This window comes from Narcine bancroftii, chromosome 2, assembly GCF_036971445.1.
Source record: "Narcine bancroftii isolate sNarBan1 chromosome 2, sNarBan1.hap1, whole genome shotgun sequence".
Classification (NCBI taxonomy): Eukaryota; Metazoa; Chordata; class Chondrichthyes; order Torpediniformes; family Narcinidae; genus Narcine; species Narcine bancroftii.
In genome coordinates, this window is record NC_091470.1 from 160,852,987 (window position 1) to 160,872,952 (window position 19,966).

Below are 19,966 nucleotides of genomic sequence, written 5' to 3' on the forward strand. Positions count from 1 at the left end.
GGTTATGCACCTTTAATGTTGCAGGTTTCCACAGAGTGCAGTGTAAGTTACAATTGAGTGGATGTTGTCTATCTCAAGACTGGTGTGAACTTCAACTTGCTGTCGCCAAACAGGTACTTTGTAATGAAAGCAATAATATACATTAAAGAGATGATAAATACAAAAAATAGATAATAAATACCTAGTTGCCATAAAAAAAGTGGCATTCCAACCATGTAGACAGTACTTTTTGTGGTCTTGGGATATTTATGGTTAGGATCATGAGGGGAGTTTCAAGAGTCTGATAGCCCTGGAAAGAAACTATTCTTGAACTAGGAGGTACTGGATGACACTTCCATCCCTTCTTTGCAAAGGTAGCATGGAGAAGAGGTTGTTTCCAAATTAATGGGGATCCCTTATGATGTCGGCTGCCTTCTGGAGACAGCGCCTCACATCGATGTCTTTAATGGATGGGAGGTCAATGCCTGTGATGGATTTGTCTTCTGCATTCCTGTGCATTTGACTTTCCAAACCAGCCACCCCTCCAAGTATTTTCCACAGTACACCTGTGGAGGTTGGATAAAGTATTCACGGATGTCCCGAATCTCGTCAGATCTCTTAGAAAGAAGAGGCATTGGTGTGTCTTATTCAGCGTTCTCCCTTTTTAAAGTCGTCACCCTATCCAACCCCTGTCTCTCTACTTCCCCTCCTCACGTCCTTCTCTCACACATTCTAACGTTGCTGAGTAAATTTCAAAGTTCGATTTTATTGTTAGAGTACATTCATGATACCATACACAACCCTAGATTCATTTTCCTGTGGGTGAGGCAGAATTACCTCTCACTAGTAGTGCAAAATACTGTACTCAAGAAAATAATATACATGTAAACAAATAAAGAAATGTATACAAATTGACTGGGCAATATAAAAATAAATAAAGTGCAAGAGTCCTTCATTGAGTTTTTGGTTAACAGCTCTTCATGTACAGGTCGTGCAAGTCTTAAATTAAATTCAAATTTAAATTTAGACGGACAGCCCAGGAACAGGCCATTTCTGTCCATGAGCCCAATTTATCTACACCCCTCCAGAATATTACAAATGGTGGGAGGAAACTGGGGCCCCTGGGGAAAACCCACAGTCATGGTAAGAACGTACCGACTCCTTAGCGTGAGATTCAAATCCTGGACCCAATCGCTGGTGCCATACTTTTGACTCTGTGTCTCTATGCATTGCAACTCATCCCATTAGCTGCAATTTTGCCATGTCTGCCTGTCTTTCCACAGCCCCTACTTGTGTGCCAACCACCTCTTCACTTGCCTCTTTGGTTTCTTCTCCCCTCAACCCTCACAACAGCCAGGATATTGGTTCCTTTCGAGTTCAGGTGCAACCTGTCCCACTTGTACATCCAGCACACCATATATTTGACCCATGACTATCAAAGAGGTACTACAGGAGCACCAAAATCAGGACTGCCAATCTGGGGAATAGTTTCTTTATGCAAACTCTAAGTAAAGAACAGTATCCTATATCTGAGTAAATCATCTCAAAATATTTATAATAATATCTTTATTTTTATATGTATGTGTATAAATATATGTATTAATATTTTCCAGTAATATTTGTTCCAGTCCCTCTCTATGTTAATTGCACCCATTTACTTCAGGTAATTTCTAGATTTTGGTTCCACATGATCTTCGAGTAGATGCTTTTAACAAATCCATGTACCTTGAAAAACGTGGTCAGGTTGCTGCAGAGAAATGGATTAGAGGTCAATCCACAGGACCATAAAAGTGGCAGGAAGGATCACTGGAGTCTCCCTCCCCCCACAATCGACATGATCTACCAGGATCATTGTCTGAAGATCCCTTCCACCCCGCACATATCTTTCAGCTGCTCCTGTTGGGAAAGAGATACAGGAGTATCAGAGCCCAGCACCACCAAGTTGAGGAACAGCTTCTTCCCATGGGCAGTGAGAACGCTAAATGACCAAAAGAACTGCTCACTCTAACCATCCAAGACTCTTATATTCATGAAACAATATTTGTATATATGAATACTTGCCTGTATTGTTTGTTTGTATGTATGTATGTGTGTTATGTCTGGTTGTGTTTCTACGTGTTTTGCACCGAGGACCCAAGAACGCTGTTTAGTCGGGTTGTACTTGTGCAATCAGATGGCACCAAACTCGACTTGAAAAAATTTCTTCGTATATTTTCATCTCACACCAGCTAAATCATTACGTTCACAGAGAACCATCACCAGTTTGTATTATGTCCCCACATTACTTGAAACTATAGTTCATATCAATTCTCACACACTACTGAAGACCCAGAAGATGAGTACACCATTTCCACCAAGCCAGCATTAAGGGCAACCCTAAAATGTCATAAATTGTGTAGAGTATTAGATGAACACATTCCCTTTTGTAATAATTAATTTTATTTGATGATAAAAATTGCACAAAATTCAACCACAGTGGGCAAAAAAAAAAGAAGATTTTGTCACAAATCCCTCAGGAAAATACAAATCTGTTCCACCCTACCTCATACCCCTTAATCTGGAAGAATGTATATAATAATCTCAGAGACTGTATTTTAGATGAACCTAGTATGCCAGTGCAGCATAATCGCCGGGTCTGCCACAAAGCAATCTGATCAGTAAATCTCAAAGACCATGAGATTACAGAGATCTGTCAAACAACATGTAGTGAAAACTGAATAGACCGACTTAGCTTTCCCTCAGGAAGCCATCTTTTATCCAGTTTGCAAAACGAAGCTCTCTCTTTGGATGCTTATACATGTGCAGTTTTTGGCTGTCCCATTCTAGTTCCAAATTACCAGAAAGTCACCAAACCTAATTCTCCAGTTCCAAAAAACAGTAAATCCCCTTGATAACAATTATTCAGCAAAATGACCACGTTCTACATAGAGTGACTGATTCCTTGTGACTTCATAGAAAAAAAGAGTGAAAAAAGTTTGTTCAACACCTAAGCAAAAAGCCAACTGTACTGTGGACGCACTCTAATAATTATTCCTTTCTACAGAGCTTTAAACACCTAGCCACGAGCTTCAATGACTTTATCACTCCAATGCTTACTTTAAATATAATAATTTTCAGTGCAGTTTTGTTACACAAACCCTTCTCTGTCACAGATTTAATCCAAAATCTGTTAGAATCTGACCACATTCAATGGGTTTTCTTAACAGGCAACTGTTCTACATCCTGCAATCAGACATATTATTTCACTTCTTCCTGCTTTACATTTGGCTGATATGAGTCAGTGAAGTGAAGATATCCAACTGGTATTAACTTCACTCCAACTGAAGAGAGGGAAGGAAGACTTAGTTTTAGTTCTCTGCTTTTGAGTGAAAACTTTAGCCACTGCCAGGTGTTCTCACTGTTTAACTCAGTCATTCCTCACTTAAGATGTAACAGCCTTAATCTCTCACACATTGTTATAAATAAAACATCTCTGCTGCATCGCAGAAGCATAACACTTTCTTTTCCAATTTGGAAACTTATTCTTCCCCCTGAATACTCGGTCTTCCTTGACTTGCCTGCCAATGAGACTAAATTTGATGGGAAGGAAGGCTCTGTGGAAAGTTGCAGAGGCCTGGCAACTTTTTGGAAATAAGTTCCCTGAACTTTCTGCAGGGCTTGGATTGCTCTAAAAAATCAAGTATATTTCGGAATAGATCTGGTGCAAGAAAGTAATCTACATTACACTGCAGCTGGCTTTGATACAGCTTCTGTATACAACAGTTCCTGTGAGGTTTTTTTTAAATATTTACAAGAAATTAATATTACAGATATGTACAGATTAATAAAATATAAAGAATTCTGAACTTCTCACAATTTTGTTTTGTAAATGCACTATATAAAATGTAAAATACGTTTTGAACAGAACCTGCCTCTGATCAGTGATTCTGTCGTAAACTGACCCCAAAACTAAGCACATTATTAATTCCCCACCTGGTTGCTTTAATTAGGCATCAAGCATAATGTTCAAAGGAGATGAGTTCATAACACTCATGCTCATACAATAAAGTATTATACATAGAGGCTTGTGTGGTCTCATTGCTGTAGTTTGTTGCTTGTAATCAACTACTGGAGAGGCTACTAGATGTCCAGCTCCAGATTCTCCTGGTTCTCGTTGGTTTGTAGCTTGAGCTGCTGCTCAAAATAGAGGCTTTTGGCATAATTAATTTCTTGTGAGATCTTCAGTGCGAGATTCTCGGACTTGACATGGACCTGGAAGAAAACATCAATAATAACGGTACTATTAACTTTGCTTTTTTGGATTACAACACACATTGAAATTGAAACCAATCAGGATGTGGACAAAGGATGCTGTCATTCGATCAATGCTAGCTCCCAGCGGAATAATTCCCTCCACCCTTGCAACTTATTTTCTCTCTCTCATTTGCCCATCAACCCATTTGATTATTTTACCATTAACCTACATGGAGGTCATTTAAAGTAGCCAATTAATTTAGTAATAATTGAAGGAAACTTCCAACATATATTTGATGATTATTTTATAAACCAAAAAATATCTGCAGGTGAAAGCCTGTCAGGAATCTCCAAACTGGTTTTTCTTTTTGTGGGTCACAGTGATGTAGCAAGTGGATCCGATGTTTATATCCATGCTCCCATTAAGCTGCACATATGGGCGGCACAGTTAGGGTAGCGGTTGGCGCAACGCTGTTACAGTGCCAGCGATCTCGTGCTGTCTGTAAGGAGTTTGTACGTTCTCCCCGTGTCTGTGTGGGTATTCCCTGGGTGTTCTGGTTTCCTCCCAAAGTTCGAAATGAACCGGGGTTTGTAGGTCAAATTTGGTGGCATGGGCTCGTGGGATGAAAGGGCCTGTTACCGTGCTGTATGTCTAAATTAAAACAAATTATTTAAATTAAAAAATATCTCAAGTTACCTGCACGGAGAAATCTTGTTTAAATTTAGAACGAACCATCAATGAAGCCACATCATGAATGAAGTGACCTGTTCAATTTTTAAGTGTCATTGGTTAAAAACAAGACACATCAGTGAAAGACCAAATGGTCTTTGGTGGGTTAGATTGCCCAAGATAAAGAGCTGCAATTTGAATAGCATATAGTGAAACTTTCACAAGATACCCCTCCAGTCAATTTTCTCAGGAAGGTGTTTATAATATTTCATAAATGATGGGATGCTTTGAATATTTGGCCAAGTTTCATGTCTGAACCCAGACATTTAACTCTGATGAATGCAACAGGTGAGTTCTATACGCAAACAGTATGAAAGCTGGGTGACATTTTATATATCATTAGCTGATCATTGCAGCACCCTACTTGCTGATCCAGATCAAATCGGTCCGCTAGCAGACACTGGGCCAGCTCAAATCGGTCCGCTAGCAGACACTGGGCCAGCTCAAATCGGTCCGCTAGCAGACACTGGACCAGCTCAAATCAATCAGTTAGCAGAAACTGGGGAACTAAATCTGCAATTTGTTTGATGTAGTATTTTAATTACACGGAAGGGAACAATACTCACCATTGGTTTGTGGTGCGATGGCCCAGGTATGGCCACACCACTGCTTGAACTCTCAGCTTTTTTAGTCAGCTGTAAATATGCCTTTCCATGATCTTTTGTGATAAGGCAGTGGTATAAGTCATCATATTTGACCTCCAAGAAAATGGCATCCCTGTCAACATATTCGCCATGCTTTAGAAAATACACTGCCTTCGAGGAGATGAGAACACAGTAACTATCGATCTGTTCCACAGCAATGAAACTGGAAAAGAGAAAGTAACACAGGACTAAGTTCATTCCAAGCAACAGAAGTATTTTGAAGGAAGTACAACAGCAAGTCACAGGTGAAAATTCTCATCAAAAAATTTGTAAAGCTAGTATGACCACAAAGAGTTTCATGCTTTGTGCAACATCTTTGTAATATTATCACAGGATAGCACCACGTCCCTTAATCAAGTCTGTACTTGATTAAGGAACATCAGGCACCATGGTTGTAATTATAATGGATAGACACTCACAGGCCAAAATAAACATTTCTCTTCCTATGCACCTTAGACACACCGCTCTATGCTGATCTATGCACCTTAGACACATCGCTCTATGCTGATCTGAAGCCAACCATGATATACCAACATAAAGGTTCAGGAATTTTATAGGACCTTGGGCTAAATTAACTCACATCGGTCTGAGAACTCTACATGAACCTTCCAAGCAATCTTCTGCCAGCCATATTTTGTTTCCCAACAGATTATGCCATCATGCTTTCTCTCACATAAACATTTCTGCCTCATTCTTTTTCTTAAGAACATTCTTGCAACGTACATGGAAAATTCCCAAAATGAGATATCGGTCAACACAATCCAAATTTCATTCTGCAACATCTTGCAATTTATTAACTGTTACTGACAACAATACCAAATTGATTCATTGCCTCATATTTCCTCATTCAATGGGAATCACCAGAACTCATGACCCAATTCCATGACCAACCACTCTGCATGTTCGGGCCTTCTTGCATTAGCATGCAAGATCATGAAACGGCAGATAAGACAGAACGATGCAAAGTATATTGTCAATTATATACCCTACCTGAAAGATCCAATGAATTTGTTGAAAAGGAACATTGAGAAAGGGGATGAAGGATGAGTAATTGAAATTACCCATTTATAGGATCAAAGATAAATATACGGTATCTGCTAATTGAAAGGATTATCAGATTCAGATATATTGTCAGAGCACATGCACAAAATCACATACAATCCTGAGATTCCTTCTTCCTGTGGGTGTGGCAGAATTACCCCTAATTGGTAGTGCAAAAAATAAACTGTACACAGCATGAAACATATAAACAAACAAAGAACTGTAAACAGATAATGAATGTAAGCGAACTGACTTTGCAATACAGAGAGAACAAAAAGATCAATAAAGTGCACAAGTAAGAGCCCTTAATGAGTCTCTGATTGAGTTTGTCATTGAGGAGTTTGATGGTAGAGGGGTAGCAGGGGTTCCTGAACCTGATGATGTGAGCCTATACCTCTTTCCTGATGGCAGCAACGAGAACAGAGCATGTGCTGGGTGGTAAGGGTCTTTGGTGATTGCTGCTGCTCTCCGAGGGCACCGTTCCCTGAAGATGTACTCAAATATTGGGGAGGGTTTTGCCTGTGATGTCCTGGGCTGAGATGGAAGGGAGGAGAAACAGACCCATCACCAGGGTTAAGTACAGCAGGCATACACTGCTGGTACATAGGCAGAATACCTGTTGAATGAAATTTAAAACCAAGGTCTTGCCTGCCTTTTTAGAGGGGTGCTAGAGATTTTAGACCATTGTTTGAGGATGGCAGATTATCTTGTTCCATAATATAAAAAAGCAGATCAAAACTTATTTATCTCACTGATGATTGCAATCTATTGCTGAAGAAATATTATTGTCTCCTACCCCATATTTTCACAGACAAATGGAGGCAGGGAAGGAAGGGTTGAAAAGGAGAGCACGAGGAGAGCAAAAAGGCTAAATGCCGAAGGCTGCGGTGGGGTTTTGTGGAGGTGGCAGCTTGAGGGAGGGGGATGGATTGCGAGACCCTTGGAAAAGTGTTAGATAAATTTTCTTACGTAATTGAAAATGCTCACTAAATCTTCTTGGCCTACACTCAGCACTGATCACATGCTACGCTAACAGTAACAAAGATGTTACAAATAGTGAAAATAAAAAAAATAAAATGGCAGATGTTGGAAATTTAAACCAAAAACAGAGAAAATACTCAGCAGGACGGGCTGTATCTGTGGAAAAAAGAAACAAAGTGAATGTTTCAGGTCAGAATAGATGCAGTTTGACCTGCCTAATATTTCCACCATCTTTGTTTGTTATGCTACAAATGGCCTTGTGCCTCTCTCCCAGCAAAGAAAGTTTCAGCCACAATCTTTGCTGTGGATTGAGATCCTGCGCTGGGAAAAGTGCGTGTGTCTCCGTGTACAAACCAGATAGCAAGTGAAGATCAGCCATTTGAGAGAAGTCCTGGAATGCTGTGAAGATTAGTGAGAAAAATTAAAATAAGTAAATTAACCTCTCAGCAACAGAACAGTATATTTGGAAATAGTGTATTTTTGATCTAAATGGTGGGGTGTTGATGGTGGGGTTTTCAGGAATGGGGTGGTGACAAGTTTCAGGAAGGTTGAAGGCAAATCCCTGAGGTAGCAGACGATAGTTTGAAATGAAAACCAAATCCACATGATGCAATCCTCTAGGTACTGTGGGATTGCCACTGCAAAGCAGAAAACAATTACCCTGCGCTGGCTGGGAAATGAAACGCTGGCTGAGATTCCATGCATCTGGAATTGATTAGGAAGAACAGTGGCTTTGCTTTCAAAACTATAAGAAGGCTGGAAGCAGCAGCAAAGTTTTAAAAAAAAATCAAGCTTTGAAGTTTTAACATCTTTACCAACAAGGATTCAAAGGCCTTGTCTTTCATTATTTACTGTACACTCATATAGGGTTAACAGAGAACAAATGTTGACTATGTGACACAATGTCTGTCACCAATCTAGGACAGAGGAGACAGAATTTTATGATAGAGAGGTACAAACAATTTGTGCAAAAAGGACTAACACGCTGACAAAGTGAAATAGTCATTATAGAGTAAAGGCTACAGATCATACAATTTGTAGGATACACTTTGGACAGCGAGATTGAACGTCTGGGTATTAGGAGGTCACTTGTATTATTAGGTTTACTAATCAGATGAATCTTAACTTAATGAGAACCAAGTCCATGCCTACAGAGTGGTAGGGGTCCAACGGTTCTGGAGTTAACTCCTGTAGGCAGTTTACAACTGCCAGCAGGGTTACAATTTACATTAAAATTCAAACTTTGCCTCAGAATTCAATTATCTTATAAACCTATGATGTTAGTTTGCAAAACATTCCTACCATTAAGATAAATGTTGGTAGCTATTTAAAACCGTCAAAACTGCTCACCCCTTGGACCACACTTGACCTCAATTTTAGCTGTGAATTACATCATGGCAATGCTGTTTAAACCTGACTAACTGCCCTCATTTCACTCATTATAAATGTGAGGTTGCCCAAAACTCTACTGCCTATAAATGCCACCTTTACACCAAATCTTGTGCATGCTCTCTGATATCAGTTCCAAGTTAATGATGTTTAAATCACTCAATTATCACCATCTTTATGTCAATAATGTGCTCTAGTCCTATAATCATTTGTGATTTTGGCATTCCTTTTGCTAGCCTGAGTATGCAATTGCTCCATCGGTGGATACTGGGTGCCTTCAGTTCAAAAGGTTTGAAATGCCATTTTTTAGATCTCCCTGTCTTCCAATTTTTCTCTCACATGTTTCTAGAACCTGACTTTTTGATCAACCTGGTATAAATGCTCTTGTTTGTTATGTGAAAAGCATGAAACAGAATAATGAATCAGAATTTATCGCCGTGAACAAGTCACAAAATTCATCGTTTTGTGGCAGTATCACAGTGCAAACATTTATATAAACCACCTTCCAGGAATAAGGAAAAATAATGCATGAAAAGTCAAAGTGAGGTAGTGTCTTTGGTTCATTAATTATTCAGGAATCTGATGGTAGCAGGGAAGAGGCTGTCCTTGTGCCGTTGAGTGCTCATCTTCAGGCTCCTGCATCTTTTCCCTGATGGTAGCAGGGTGAAGAAGGGTGGTGGGGGTCCTTGAGGACTGAGGTTGTTTTCTAAAGACACTGCCTTAGATGTCCTCGATAGAGTGAAGTCTGGTGTCCGTGATGTCACAGGACAAGTTAACAACCCTCTGGAGTATTTTCTTGTCCTGAGCATCAGCAACTCACAGCATTGCCACAGTGATGCAATCAGCCAAAATGCTCTCCATAGTACACCTGTAGAAGTTTTTGAGTCTTTGGTGACATACCAAATCTCCTCAAATGCTTCACAAAGAAAAGCCGCTGGTGAGCCTTCTTTGTGATTTCATTGACAGGGAGGATCCAGGACTTGGAGATGTTGACATCCAGGAATTTAAAATTCTTGACCCTCTCCACTACTGAGCCCACGACGAGGACTGATTTGTGTTCTCCTGACAATTGGCTCAGTGAAACGGATTACAAAAAGTCACTCAATGGTGTAACATCCATACCGATGAAGCCTTTTGCTATTTGACAGTTTTTTCCATTTCTTGATCCAGACAGTTCACCTTTACCATGGATATACATCTCCTCCAAATTTCCATTCCACAAGGATTGTTAGTTCTTCTTCTATGAATCTCCACCAGTTCTCTTTGACAAACACAAATTCACCTTGCTACACTTGTTCTTGCAATAAATGTCACTTTCAACTCCACTTACTTTTTCCAAAGGTTTAGTTATTGAGCCCAAGATACAACTGCCTTTTTTGTGGGATACATGAAACATTTCAGTTTGATCAAGACACCCTTACTTAACTCTTTCTTTTGGTACAATGACAACTATACAAATGCTCCTTCCCATATCCACACCAAGCTCAAAATGTCATTATTTTCCCCTTCAGCTAGCACCTTCTTATGATACTTTTCTGGAAGCTGTTTTTTAGTAAGGTTTCACCTTCACTCCCCTCTCTTTCAACATTCCAGAAGGACTGTTCCCTTTGCAGCTGCCACACTTACATCTCCATCAAACACCCCCTTCTCGTGATGCTTTTCCATGCAATCATGGGGTCTTTTACTTCAACTCTTCCCACCCATGCTACCGTAAATGGTCCTCTTGGGTAAAGCAGAAAATCACCTGCGATTTCTGTTTCCTGTTCAGTGCTCATGATGTGATCTTTTCATTGCTGGAGAAACCAAATATAGATTGGGTGATCACTTAGCCAAACATCTTCGTGTTGTCTACACAGGAAACCTGGAGCTTCCAGTTAACTGTCACTTTAATTCTCCATTCCACTCTCACTCTGACTTAGCTGCGTGGGATTTTCTGCCTACCTCCTGCAATTCTGAAAAATGGTGGATGAACAGCACCTCATGTGCTGAATGACTATCATGACGCCTTCAGGACTCAATACTAAATACAGTAATTTTAGGTAACTTGTTTTTTCTGTGTGTATCAGTTCTGGTGCACATCATTTGCTGGGCAATTTCAATTGCTCTGACCCATATTTTACAGCTTTTATGTATTTTACTTCTGGCTCCATCCAATTAGAGATGTCCCCTGTGACCTAATCCATTCCACCCTCTCTGCAATTTAGAACTAACTTATTTTCTCTTCCCCAGTTCAAAGGGGCTTTGACCTGAAACATTAGCTCTGTTTCTGCTTTTACAGATGCTGCCTGACTTGTGGAGTGTTTCCAGAAGTTTTAAAAAATATTTTTAGTTCATATTTACAGCATCAGGCAATTCTTTGATTTTTAGATTTATTCTGGAGTCCAAAACATGAGCATCTTGTTTAAGCAACAGGAAAAAAAAATGATAACTTACAATTCAGCCTGAATGTTGTCAGTCACTCGGAAAAGCTGTTCCTGCCCTTCTGCTTGTTTCTCTGAGTAGCGGGGCAGGAGGCCATGGGGGCCAATGCAACAGCGTGACTTACGAATTCTTTGGTTAAACATCCTGTTTGAAACACAAGAGGGAAGATAGGACTCCATTTTCAACAGTATAGTCGATGTTATCCAGTCATTGACTTAAGATTTACAATTCATTGAGAGTTAGCTGTTCAAAAATCTGGAACATAAAGTCTTGCTGTTCGATATGGCATAGCTCAACATTATGTATAATAAACAATGAGAACAAAGGGACTCAGCAGGTCAAACAGCATCCATGAATAAAAATGGACAGTGAAGTTTTCAAGTCGAGAACCTTTTTTGAGATTAGGATTGGAAGAAGTGATATCAAAATTAAAAGGGCTTAAAAGATCAAAATTAAAAGGGGTTGGGAGAAGAGGGCTGGAGAGGGGCCAAGAGGTGATAGGATAAAATGTGTCTGTATTGCCTCACCCAACAATGCATGAGGCCAAGGACAGACACGGGAATTGAAATGGTTGGCAAACAGGGGAAGCAGCTAGCTACTGCAGACAAAGAGCAGGTGTCCAAAAAGCAGTCTCCTAATCTATGTTTGGTCTCACCAAGCTTAGAGGTCGAGGGAGCTTCAAAGGAGCCGCACAAGTATGAGGATATTTTGCAGGAGTGAGGGGAGAAGGCAGAGAATAAGATTGGATGCAGGGAGCTGCTGGACAAATGCCCTACTTCCATGCTGAAACCTTTTTAAATTTTTCACACTATGAACCATATTAACCAAAATACACACAAACATTTCCTTCTTAGTGTCATTTTCTCCCCTTATTCCCCCTCCAAACCCATTAAACGTTCAACATATACAATACATTAAACAATGTCATCACACAATGAAAATAAACAAGAAAATTGTGTCATCTACTTTTAACGCACTGGGTCAGTTCATTTCGTCTTCTTCTCATTCTATCATTTTAGGGGGTGGAGGTCCGTGGTAGGCCCTCTCTGTTGTGTTCCACGTACGGTTCCCAAATTTGTTCGAATAATGTGACTTTATTTTTTAAATTATATGTTATTTTTTCCAATGCAATACATTTATTCATTTCTACGTTCCATTGCTGTACTCTCAGGCTCTCTACTGATTTCCAAGTTGACATTATACAATTTTTTGCTACAGCTAAGGCTATCATAATAAATCTTTTTTGCAGTTCATCCAGTTTAAGGCCTAATTCTTTACTTCTTATATTACTTAGAAGAAAGATCTCTGGATTTTTTGGTATGTTGCTTTTTGTGATTTTATTTAATACCTCATTTAGATCTTCCCAAAACTTATCCACTTTCTCACATGCCCAAATTGCATGTACTGTTGTTCCCATTTCCTTCTTACAGCGAAAACATCTATCTGATACTGTTGGGTCCCATTTATTTAACTTTTGGGGTGTGGTGTATAGCCTGTGTAACCAATTATATTGTATCATGCGTAACCTCGTGTTTATTGTATTTCTCATAGTTCCGGAGCATAGCTTTTCCCATGTTTCATTTTTTAATCTTTAGGTTTAGATATTTTTCCCACTTTTGTTTGGATTTATAGCTTATTTCATCATTTTCCTTCTCTTGCAGCTTGATGTACATGTTTGTCATAAATCTTTTAATTATCATTGTGTCTGTAATCACATATTCAAAGCTGCTTCCTTTTGGTAACCTCAGCCTGCTTCCCAATTTGTCCTTTTCAGCTGGTAGTATGCAAATATTGTACCGTAAGTTATTCCATATTTGTACTTCATTTGTTCAAATGATAATAAATTATTTCCAAAAAAACAATTTTCTATTCTTTTAATCCCTTTTTTCTCCCATTCTCTAAAGAAGGGTTATCTATTGTGAAAGGGATTAGTTGATTTTCCGTCAATAATAATTTTGGTAGTTGGTAATTTGATTTTTTCCTTTCTTTGTGAATCTTCTTCCATATGTTGAGTAGATGGTGCAGTACTGGTGAACTTCTATATTACACCAGTTTTCCATCCCGCTTATAAAGTATATGTTCTAGTACCTTCTCCCCCATTTTATCTAGCTCTAACCTGGTCCAATCTGGTTTTTCCTTTATCTGATAAAAATCTGATAGATACCTTAATTGTGCTGCTCTATAATAAATCTTAAAGTTTGATAGCTTCCATGCTGCAACTTTTCCGTGATTTTGTGAATGCGAAAAAAAAATGCAAAAATCGATTGACTATGAAATAAAGGGGGTTGGAGGGGGAAAAATAATAAAAAGTTAGAAGAAAAGGCAAAGAATTTTCTATGAAGGGAAAGGACATCAAATACAGAATTTAATACAAGAAACCTCTAAAGCAAATACTAAAAAGTTGGAATGAATAATAAGAATAAAAAAATCCACACATAATAAAAGGGAACATTGTTTCTAGAAAATTAAGTGCTCAAGAAGGAAGGCAGCTGGCTTTTGGGTAATGCTCAAAAAATCTTTGCAAGCATTTAAATGAACACCCAATGAGACCTGTATTTCCCATCACTGGCTTTTCAATAGTCTCTAGTGTGAGGTAATCAGACTGTGGCTCTGAGATAAAAGGATTTACACATTAGTCCCACCGGGTGAGAATTGTGAGAGCGTCTCACTTGCGTCTGATTTAGACATTTCCTTGGACTATCTGGAACTATTCTCCTTCCAGATCTGTAAGAAGTTCCAAGATCAGGAACAGAACTTTCATGTTCATCATGTATTTGAAGGGTTAACTTCAAATTTCACCAGTGCTCCCTGACATCTTGGAAACTCTGAGGTTGATTAGTTGGAAAGTTAGAAGGAAAAGTGAAGTCAAACACCTCTGTTACAACTCAGAGTGAAGGGAGTTTATGGTTTAAGTCCAACAGTCACAGCTGTGGGCTGGAACAGGAGCAGCTGGACAGACATGTTGAAAGACTGATGAGATACAAGAACAAATGCCATATTGATTTTCTGAAAGTCTGAACACTGTACAGCTTTGTATTGGAACACATGGGACTCACTCCATAAACTCACACTTTCTAGAGTTAACCATCAAGGTGGTGTTGCAAATCTTCAGTTTTAATTGAAATCTACCATTAGTGGCAAAGTTGTCCTTTGGTAGTCTTTTTTTCCCCCTCTTTGGCTGCAGCAAGCACGAATTTTGGTGCACATGTACATTGTACAATGAATATGACAGTCAACTTATTTTTATCAGCGTAAGAATACCTGATTGGGTAGCCGGGTCAACTAAATGCCTGAACTCAGAATATCTAACATGAACAAGGACTGATACTTTAGAGACAATTACACACACACACAATGAAATAGAAAATGAAATAGAAAAGGACTAATGGGTATCAGAGCCATAAAATTTTAAAGTGAATAAATTCAAGAATCTAGGCTCAGGAATTACATTACTTTAAATGACTTTATTGTCCATTCTCAAATGCCTTGAAAAGTGGGCGATGAGTCATTTTCCAGCAGTTTTTAACACATTGTTGTTCGCCTGGAGGTACACATACATCATTATAGGTTAAGGGCAGCAGACTTCTTTCCCTAAAGGACGTCAGTTAGTAAACCAGATAAATGTTCACTACAATCTCACGGTTTCGTGGTCAGTGAAATTTGCTTTTTATGAAAAAGAATGTTAGATTTATTAATCCAAATTTAAATTCTCTATCTGCCCTGGTACAATTTAAACTCTAGTCTCTGGATTATTAGTCCAGACCTCTGAATTACAAGTTCAAACATTTAATCATTATCTTGCTGTACACAAGTGTAATTAACTCTTTAAGGATTTAATTCCCAAATCACAAGTTCTGAATTTGATCTCTGGCACCACGTCATTTTTTTGTGACAGTGAACGAAGTTCACATCTAGTGGCTGATATTTAGCCCTCAACCAACATGATTCAAGGAGTTTATCTCGTTATTTATCTCATTACTGCATGTACAGAATTGCTGTTACATGTGGCTTTAATACAATTTGAAAAATGTTCATGCTCTTCAAAGCACTTCAGGAATCCTGAGATTATGAAACACAATATATAATCCTGTCTAGAAATCTGCCTCTGGTTGGTAGCACTACATGTGCCATCTGGCATTATTAGTGTGTGGTACTCTGCCTCTCACAATCACTCAGCTGAATTTAATGGAACTAATTTTACAGGCAGGGTTCAACATGCTTATGTTACTACACAGTAGATTTATTGCCCTACATGAGGCATGAACAAGTAGGCATAGACTTTTCTTCTTTCAGTACATGGCCTGAGGCAAATAGGTGTCTGCTGACTTCTAGCAATTCAGGCACTGTAACTCTGGCATCTCCACTGTACCTCATAGAGTGCCAGCCAGTTCTGTTAGAATTTAACAGCTGGGGGATTTGGAAAGGCTGATTTGTAGGCCTGTTGTCTAATTACAAGTTTGCCAATGACACCAGTTGTCAGCAGGATCACAAATGGCAGGAGGGAGATGCATCAGGCTCGTTGAGTGGTGTCACATCAACAACCTTGTGCTCAATGTTAGCAGAACCAAGGAGATAATTGTGGACTTCAGAAGGGAGTCAGGGGAACACGACCCAGTCCTCATCGAGGGCTCAGTAATGGAGAGAGTCAAGCACTTTAAATTCCTGGATGTCAACATCTCCGAGGATTTGTGGATCTGTCCTGGAGCCTCCATGATGATGCAATCATGAAGAAGGCCCGCCAGTGACTATACTTTGTGAGGTGTTTGAGGAGATTCGGTCTGTCACCGAAGACTCTCAAAAACTTCTACAGGTGTACCATGGAGAGCATTCTGGCTGGTTGCATCCCTGCCTGGTATGGAGGCGTCAAATCTCAGGACAAGAAAAAGCTCCAGAGGGTTGTTAACTCAGCCTACGACATCACAGGTACCAGACTTCACTCCATCGAGGACATCTACAAGAGCCTCTATCCTCAAAGACCCCACCACCACCTAGCCAGCTACCATCAGGAAGGAGATAACAGGAGCCTAAAGACAAGCACTAAGTGACACGGGGTCAGCTTCTTCCCTGCTACCATCAGATTCCTGAATGATCAATTAACCAAAAACACTGGCTTACTTTTCGTGCACTACGATTTAAAAGATATATTATTGTTGCAAGATGGTTCATAATTTGAACGTTTGCTCTAACACGCTGTCACAAAACATCGAATTTCGTGATTTGCTCATAACCATAAATTCTGATTAATGGATAATGCTTCAATCAAACCATTTCAGCCCATGCTATTAATTTGAGATGCAAAATTATTTGTACTTTAGCGATTCTCCATTTTAATTAGGCAGCTTCTTGGGGGGAAAAAAAAACCTTTCTGATCCAACTTGTTTCAAACTCCTTCACAAAGCATTATGTTGAGAATTTCTCTTCAAACTCTGATTATCCTTCTCAACAGCTTCCATCCTCTTCTTTCTTGAATTTAAATTCTTAGCAACCTTGTTCCTTTTCTTAAGAAACCCTCCAGAAATGTGAATTTAGGTTCAATTTTATTAATATTCTTACTTTCAAGGCCTGAATTAAATCCCTCCAGTTTCTTTTTCCCCCCCATGACAAAAAATTCTCACAATCCACCAACCTACTGTTCATAAATGTCAATGGCTTGGCATCTTTCTCACCTGGTTCTGTTTCCTCTGCTCCCTTTAAACTCACAGGGTGACCCAGTACCTGTACTTACTTCAAACTCACCAGGGCCCCCATTCCTGCACTTGCTTGATATGCACGAGGGTCCCAATCCCATATTTGTTTGAAACTCACCAGGGCTTTGTTCCCACATCCTTTTAAATTTACTGGCTTTTATTTCCAATGCTCCTTTAAATTCATCTGTTTCATTACTGAATTTATTATACAACTGTGTACATTTTTTTAAAGTATTAAAATTATGGCACAGTATTAACAGGCGTACAATGTAAAAGCCTGGTCTGCCACCAAAGTCTTAAGAGTGTTGTGTGTGTGTGTGTGTGTGTGTGTGTGTGTGTGTGTGTGTGTGTGTGTGTGTGTGTGTGTGTGTGTGTGTGTGTGTGTGTGTGTGTGTGTGTCTCACTTATTTGATAATTTTTGGACCTGGAAGTGACCATTCTGTATGAGTTGGCCCTTCTTACAAACTAAAAGGTGGATAATAAGACATAGCAGCATAGAAAATTCAAGTAACATGAAGTACTGTTTTTAGACCTGTGGTAGGTTGAGAATACCAAAGTTTTTAAAATATAAGGTTCTCAGACTTCAGCAAAATTCGCCGAACTCTGTTAGGCTGCATGTTGTATTGAATCCAGATGAAACAGTAACATTATAATTTCAACTTGTTCTATCAGTCCCTGGCTTAGAAGTTATACTTCAAGACCTCTTTTTGTCTGTTATTTCAGCTTTGCTAAATTCAGGCAAGGAAATTTTAATCAAGTGTGAGGGATTGGAAGGATATTCACATAGAAAGGTCACACAAAGGTCAAAATGTAGTGGTTGCAGAGCTGGTATGAATGGTTTAATGAAAGGTGAGACAAGATTCAATTTGGGATGCTTCAGAAATGTTCTTAGATCTGCTTAAGATCAGTGATTTCCGAAAAGGAGTAATTCCATTTCTCACTGAGTATCAACAAATGAAAGACTTCCAATAAGCACATTACTTATTGTTCGCTAGTTGAAAACTATGGCTAACACAAGGGAAGCCTGTTAGGATATAAACAAATTACAAAACAGGACAATAGGCCTTAGTGCACTAAAGCAGAGTTAAGGGTAATAGTGCAAGGGTTACTTGTGGCCCAGGCAGTGTGTGTTACTGATAAAGCGAGGGGTTAAGTAGGACACAATTTCTCCTTTGTGTGTAAACTCTTGGATAAAGTCTGCTTACTCATTGGCTCCTGCCCACCATTCAGCTCTGCTACACGCCTAACGACATGGTTCAGCTGACGGTCAGCCTCAGCCCTGGCCACAGGCCAGCCTGCAATCAGTGGGACAAATACTCCCTTTCATATTGCTTGTGTGGCTCATATTCTCCATTTTCCACATGCCTGTTGGATTTATAGAGCAGAAAGTAAAACACAGCATTCCTGGGCTGGCCAGCAACACGTGGGCCTCCTTTTGTTAGTCTGGTAAAGCAGCCCTATTCTGTGGGCTGCGAGATTGTCAGTTCAGCCAAGGGACTGTTTGCTCCAAATGGAAATCAGGCGAGTTCAGCGGGAGGCCATGGAGGCAGGTCCCACACAGCATGCGCTGTCTCTCGGAAATGCCCTCCATGCTGTTCCATGCCATGCACGGGCTTCTCTTGCACAGGCTATTCTGGTGCACTCTCCTCTTCCTTGCCCTTATCTGTTGTCCGGACATGCCATGGCAATCTGTTCTGCCATTTGGTGGTGAAGGTTGTCTCCAGTGGAGGTTACACGACACAAGAGTCATTCTCTCTTCCCCACCTTACATCAGTGAGCTAGAGTGGAGACAGCTACAAAGGGTACTGCTGTGGAACACGTTCATAAGTTGGTTCACGTATTCCCAGCTGTCTGCCATTACTATGGCCTGGTGGAGTGAGTGTGCAAATGGAATGTGAGAGGTCGAATCTGGATAGGCTTCTCCTCAAATTAAGGTTGTACTTGAGCCCTACTTTCCTGATCTTTAGTCATCCTGGTGTGGGAGGGAGGGGGCTGTTGGGGTTTGAGTTCATCTGCTCCTGGCCTGGCCAAGATGGCTGTTCACAGGTCCAGGCATCGATGGCTTTGCCCAAGTCAACTGCCTGACCCTCTTCAGAGGACATCTCTGATTGGGTGGCCCTGGAAAGGGAGTATACAGTATTTACTGGCTCTCTGAAGGTTTTCTGGGATTAGCACATTTCACAGGTGCTGGAGTGTATCCTGGTCAAGGACGGTTTGATCTTAATTTTGTAAGTATTCTGCTGGATATGAAATACATGTTATAACTAAACTTTTTTTAAAGAAAGAGGCGGAGTACGTGAGTAGGCCAATCACACAAATCTTTGTCAATACAAGATAACTTTCAGAACTCCTTTGCTTTGTTTATTGCTGCTCTATTTACCTGGTCTATATCTCAATTGAGAATCAATCATAAAACAGTGCAGGTAAGCCAGTCAGAAAGCAGGCATGGTAGCGGAGTATTACAGCACCAGTAAACCGGTTTTGAATCTGGTGCTGACTGTAAGGAATTTATACACTTTCCTTGCGTCTTCATGGATTTCTTCCGGGTGCTCCAGTTTCCTCCCACCTTTCAAAACGTATGGGGGTTGTAGGTTAATTGGGGTATTTAGCCAGATTGGGTATATGGGTCAGATGGGCCTGTTTCCATACTGTAAAAAAACGTTAGCTATCGAACATCTATTTGCTTCAAACAACAATTAAGAATTAAGGACTGAAAAATTACAAAATCAAGAACTAAAATGAGAGTCTTGTGATTTGAGGTATTTCTCAAAAGCATTGCAGTGTTTTGATTTAACTGCTTGTAAAATAAATCTAAATGACACTTCTCTCCCGATGGAAATCATTTATGGGGCATTAACCGT

General features: G+C 39.8%; 1 protein-coding gene across 6 annotated transcripts in view; it reads right to left on the reverse strand.

Moving 5' to 3' along the window:
• Nucleotides 1–2,400: 2,400 nt before the first annotated feature.
• vps13d (vacuolar protein sorting 13 homolog D) overlaps nt 2,401–19,966 on the reverse strand; it is a 234,188-nt gene continuing 216,622 nt past the window's right edge. For all 6 annotated transcript variants that reach the window (XM_069918981.1, XM_069918980.1, XM_069918987.1 and 3 more), the window contains 3 exons: nt 11,431–11,562; nt 5,509–5,749; nt 2,401–4,230 (listed from right to left, as the gene is read on the reverse strand). In XM_069918981.1, coding sequence (XP_069775082.1) covers nt 4,099–4,230; nt 5,509–5,749; nt 11,431–11,562 — 505 coding nt within the window. In that variant the 3' untranslated portion in view covers nt 2,401–4,098. The remainder of the gene's footprint in view (nt 4,231–5,508; nt 5,750–11,430; nt 11,563–19,966) is intronic.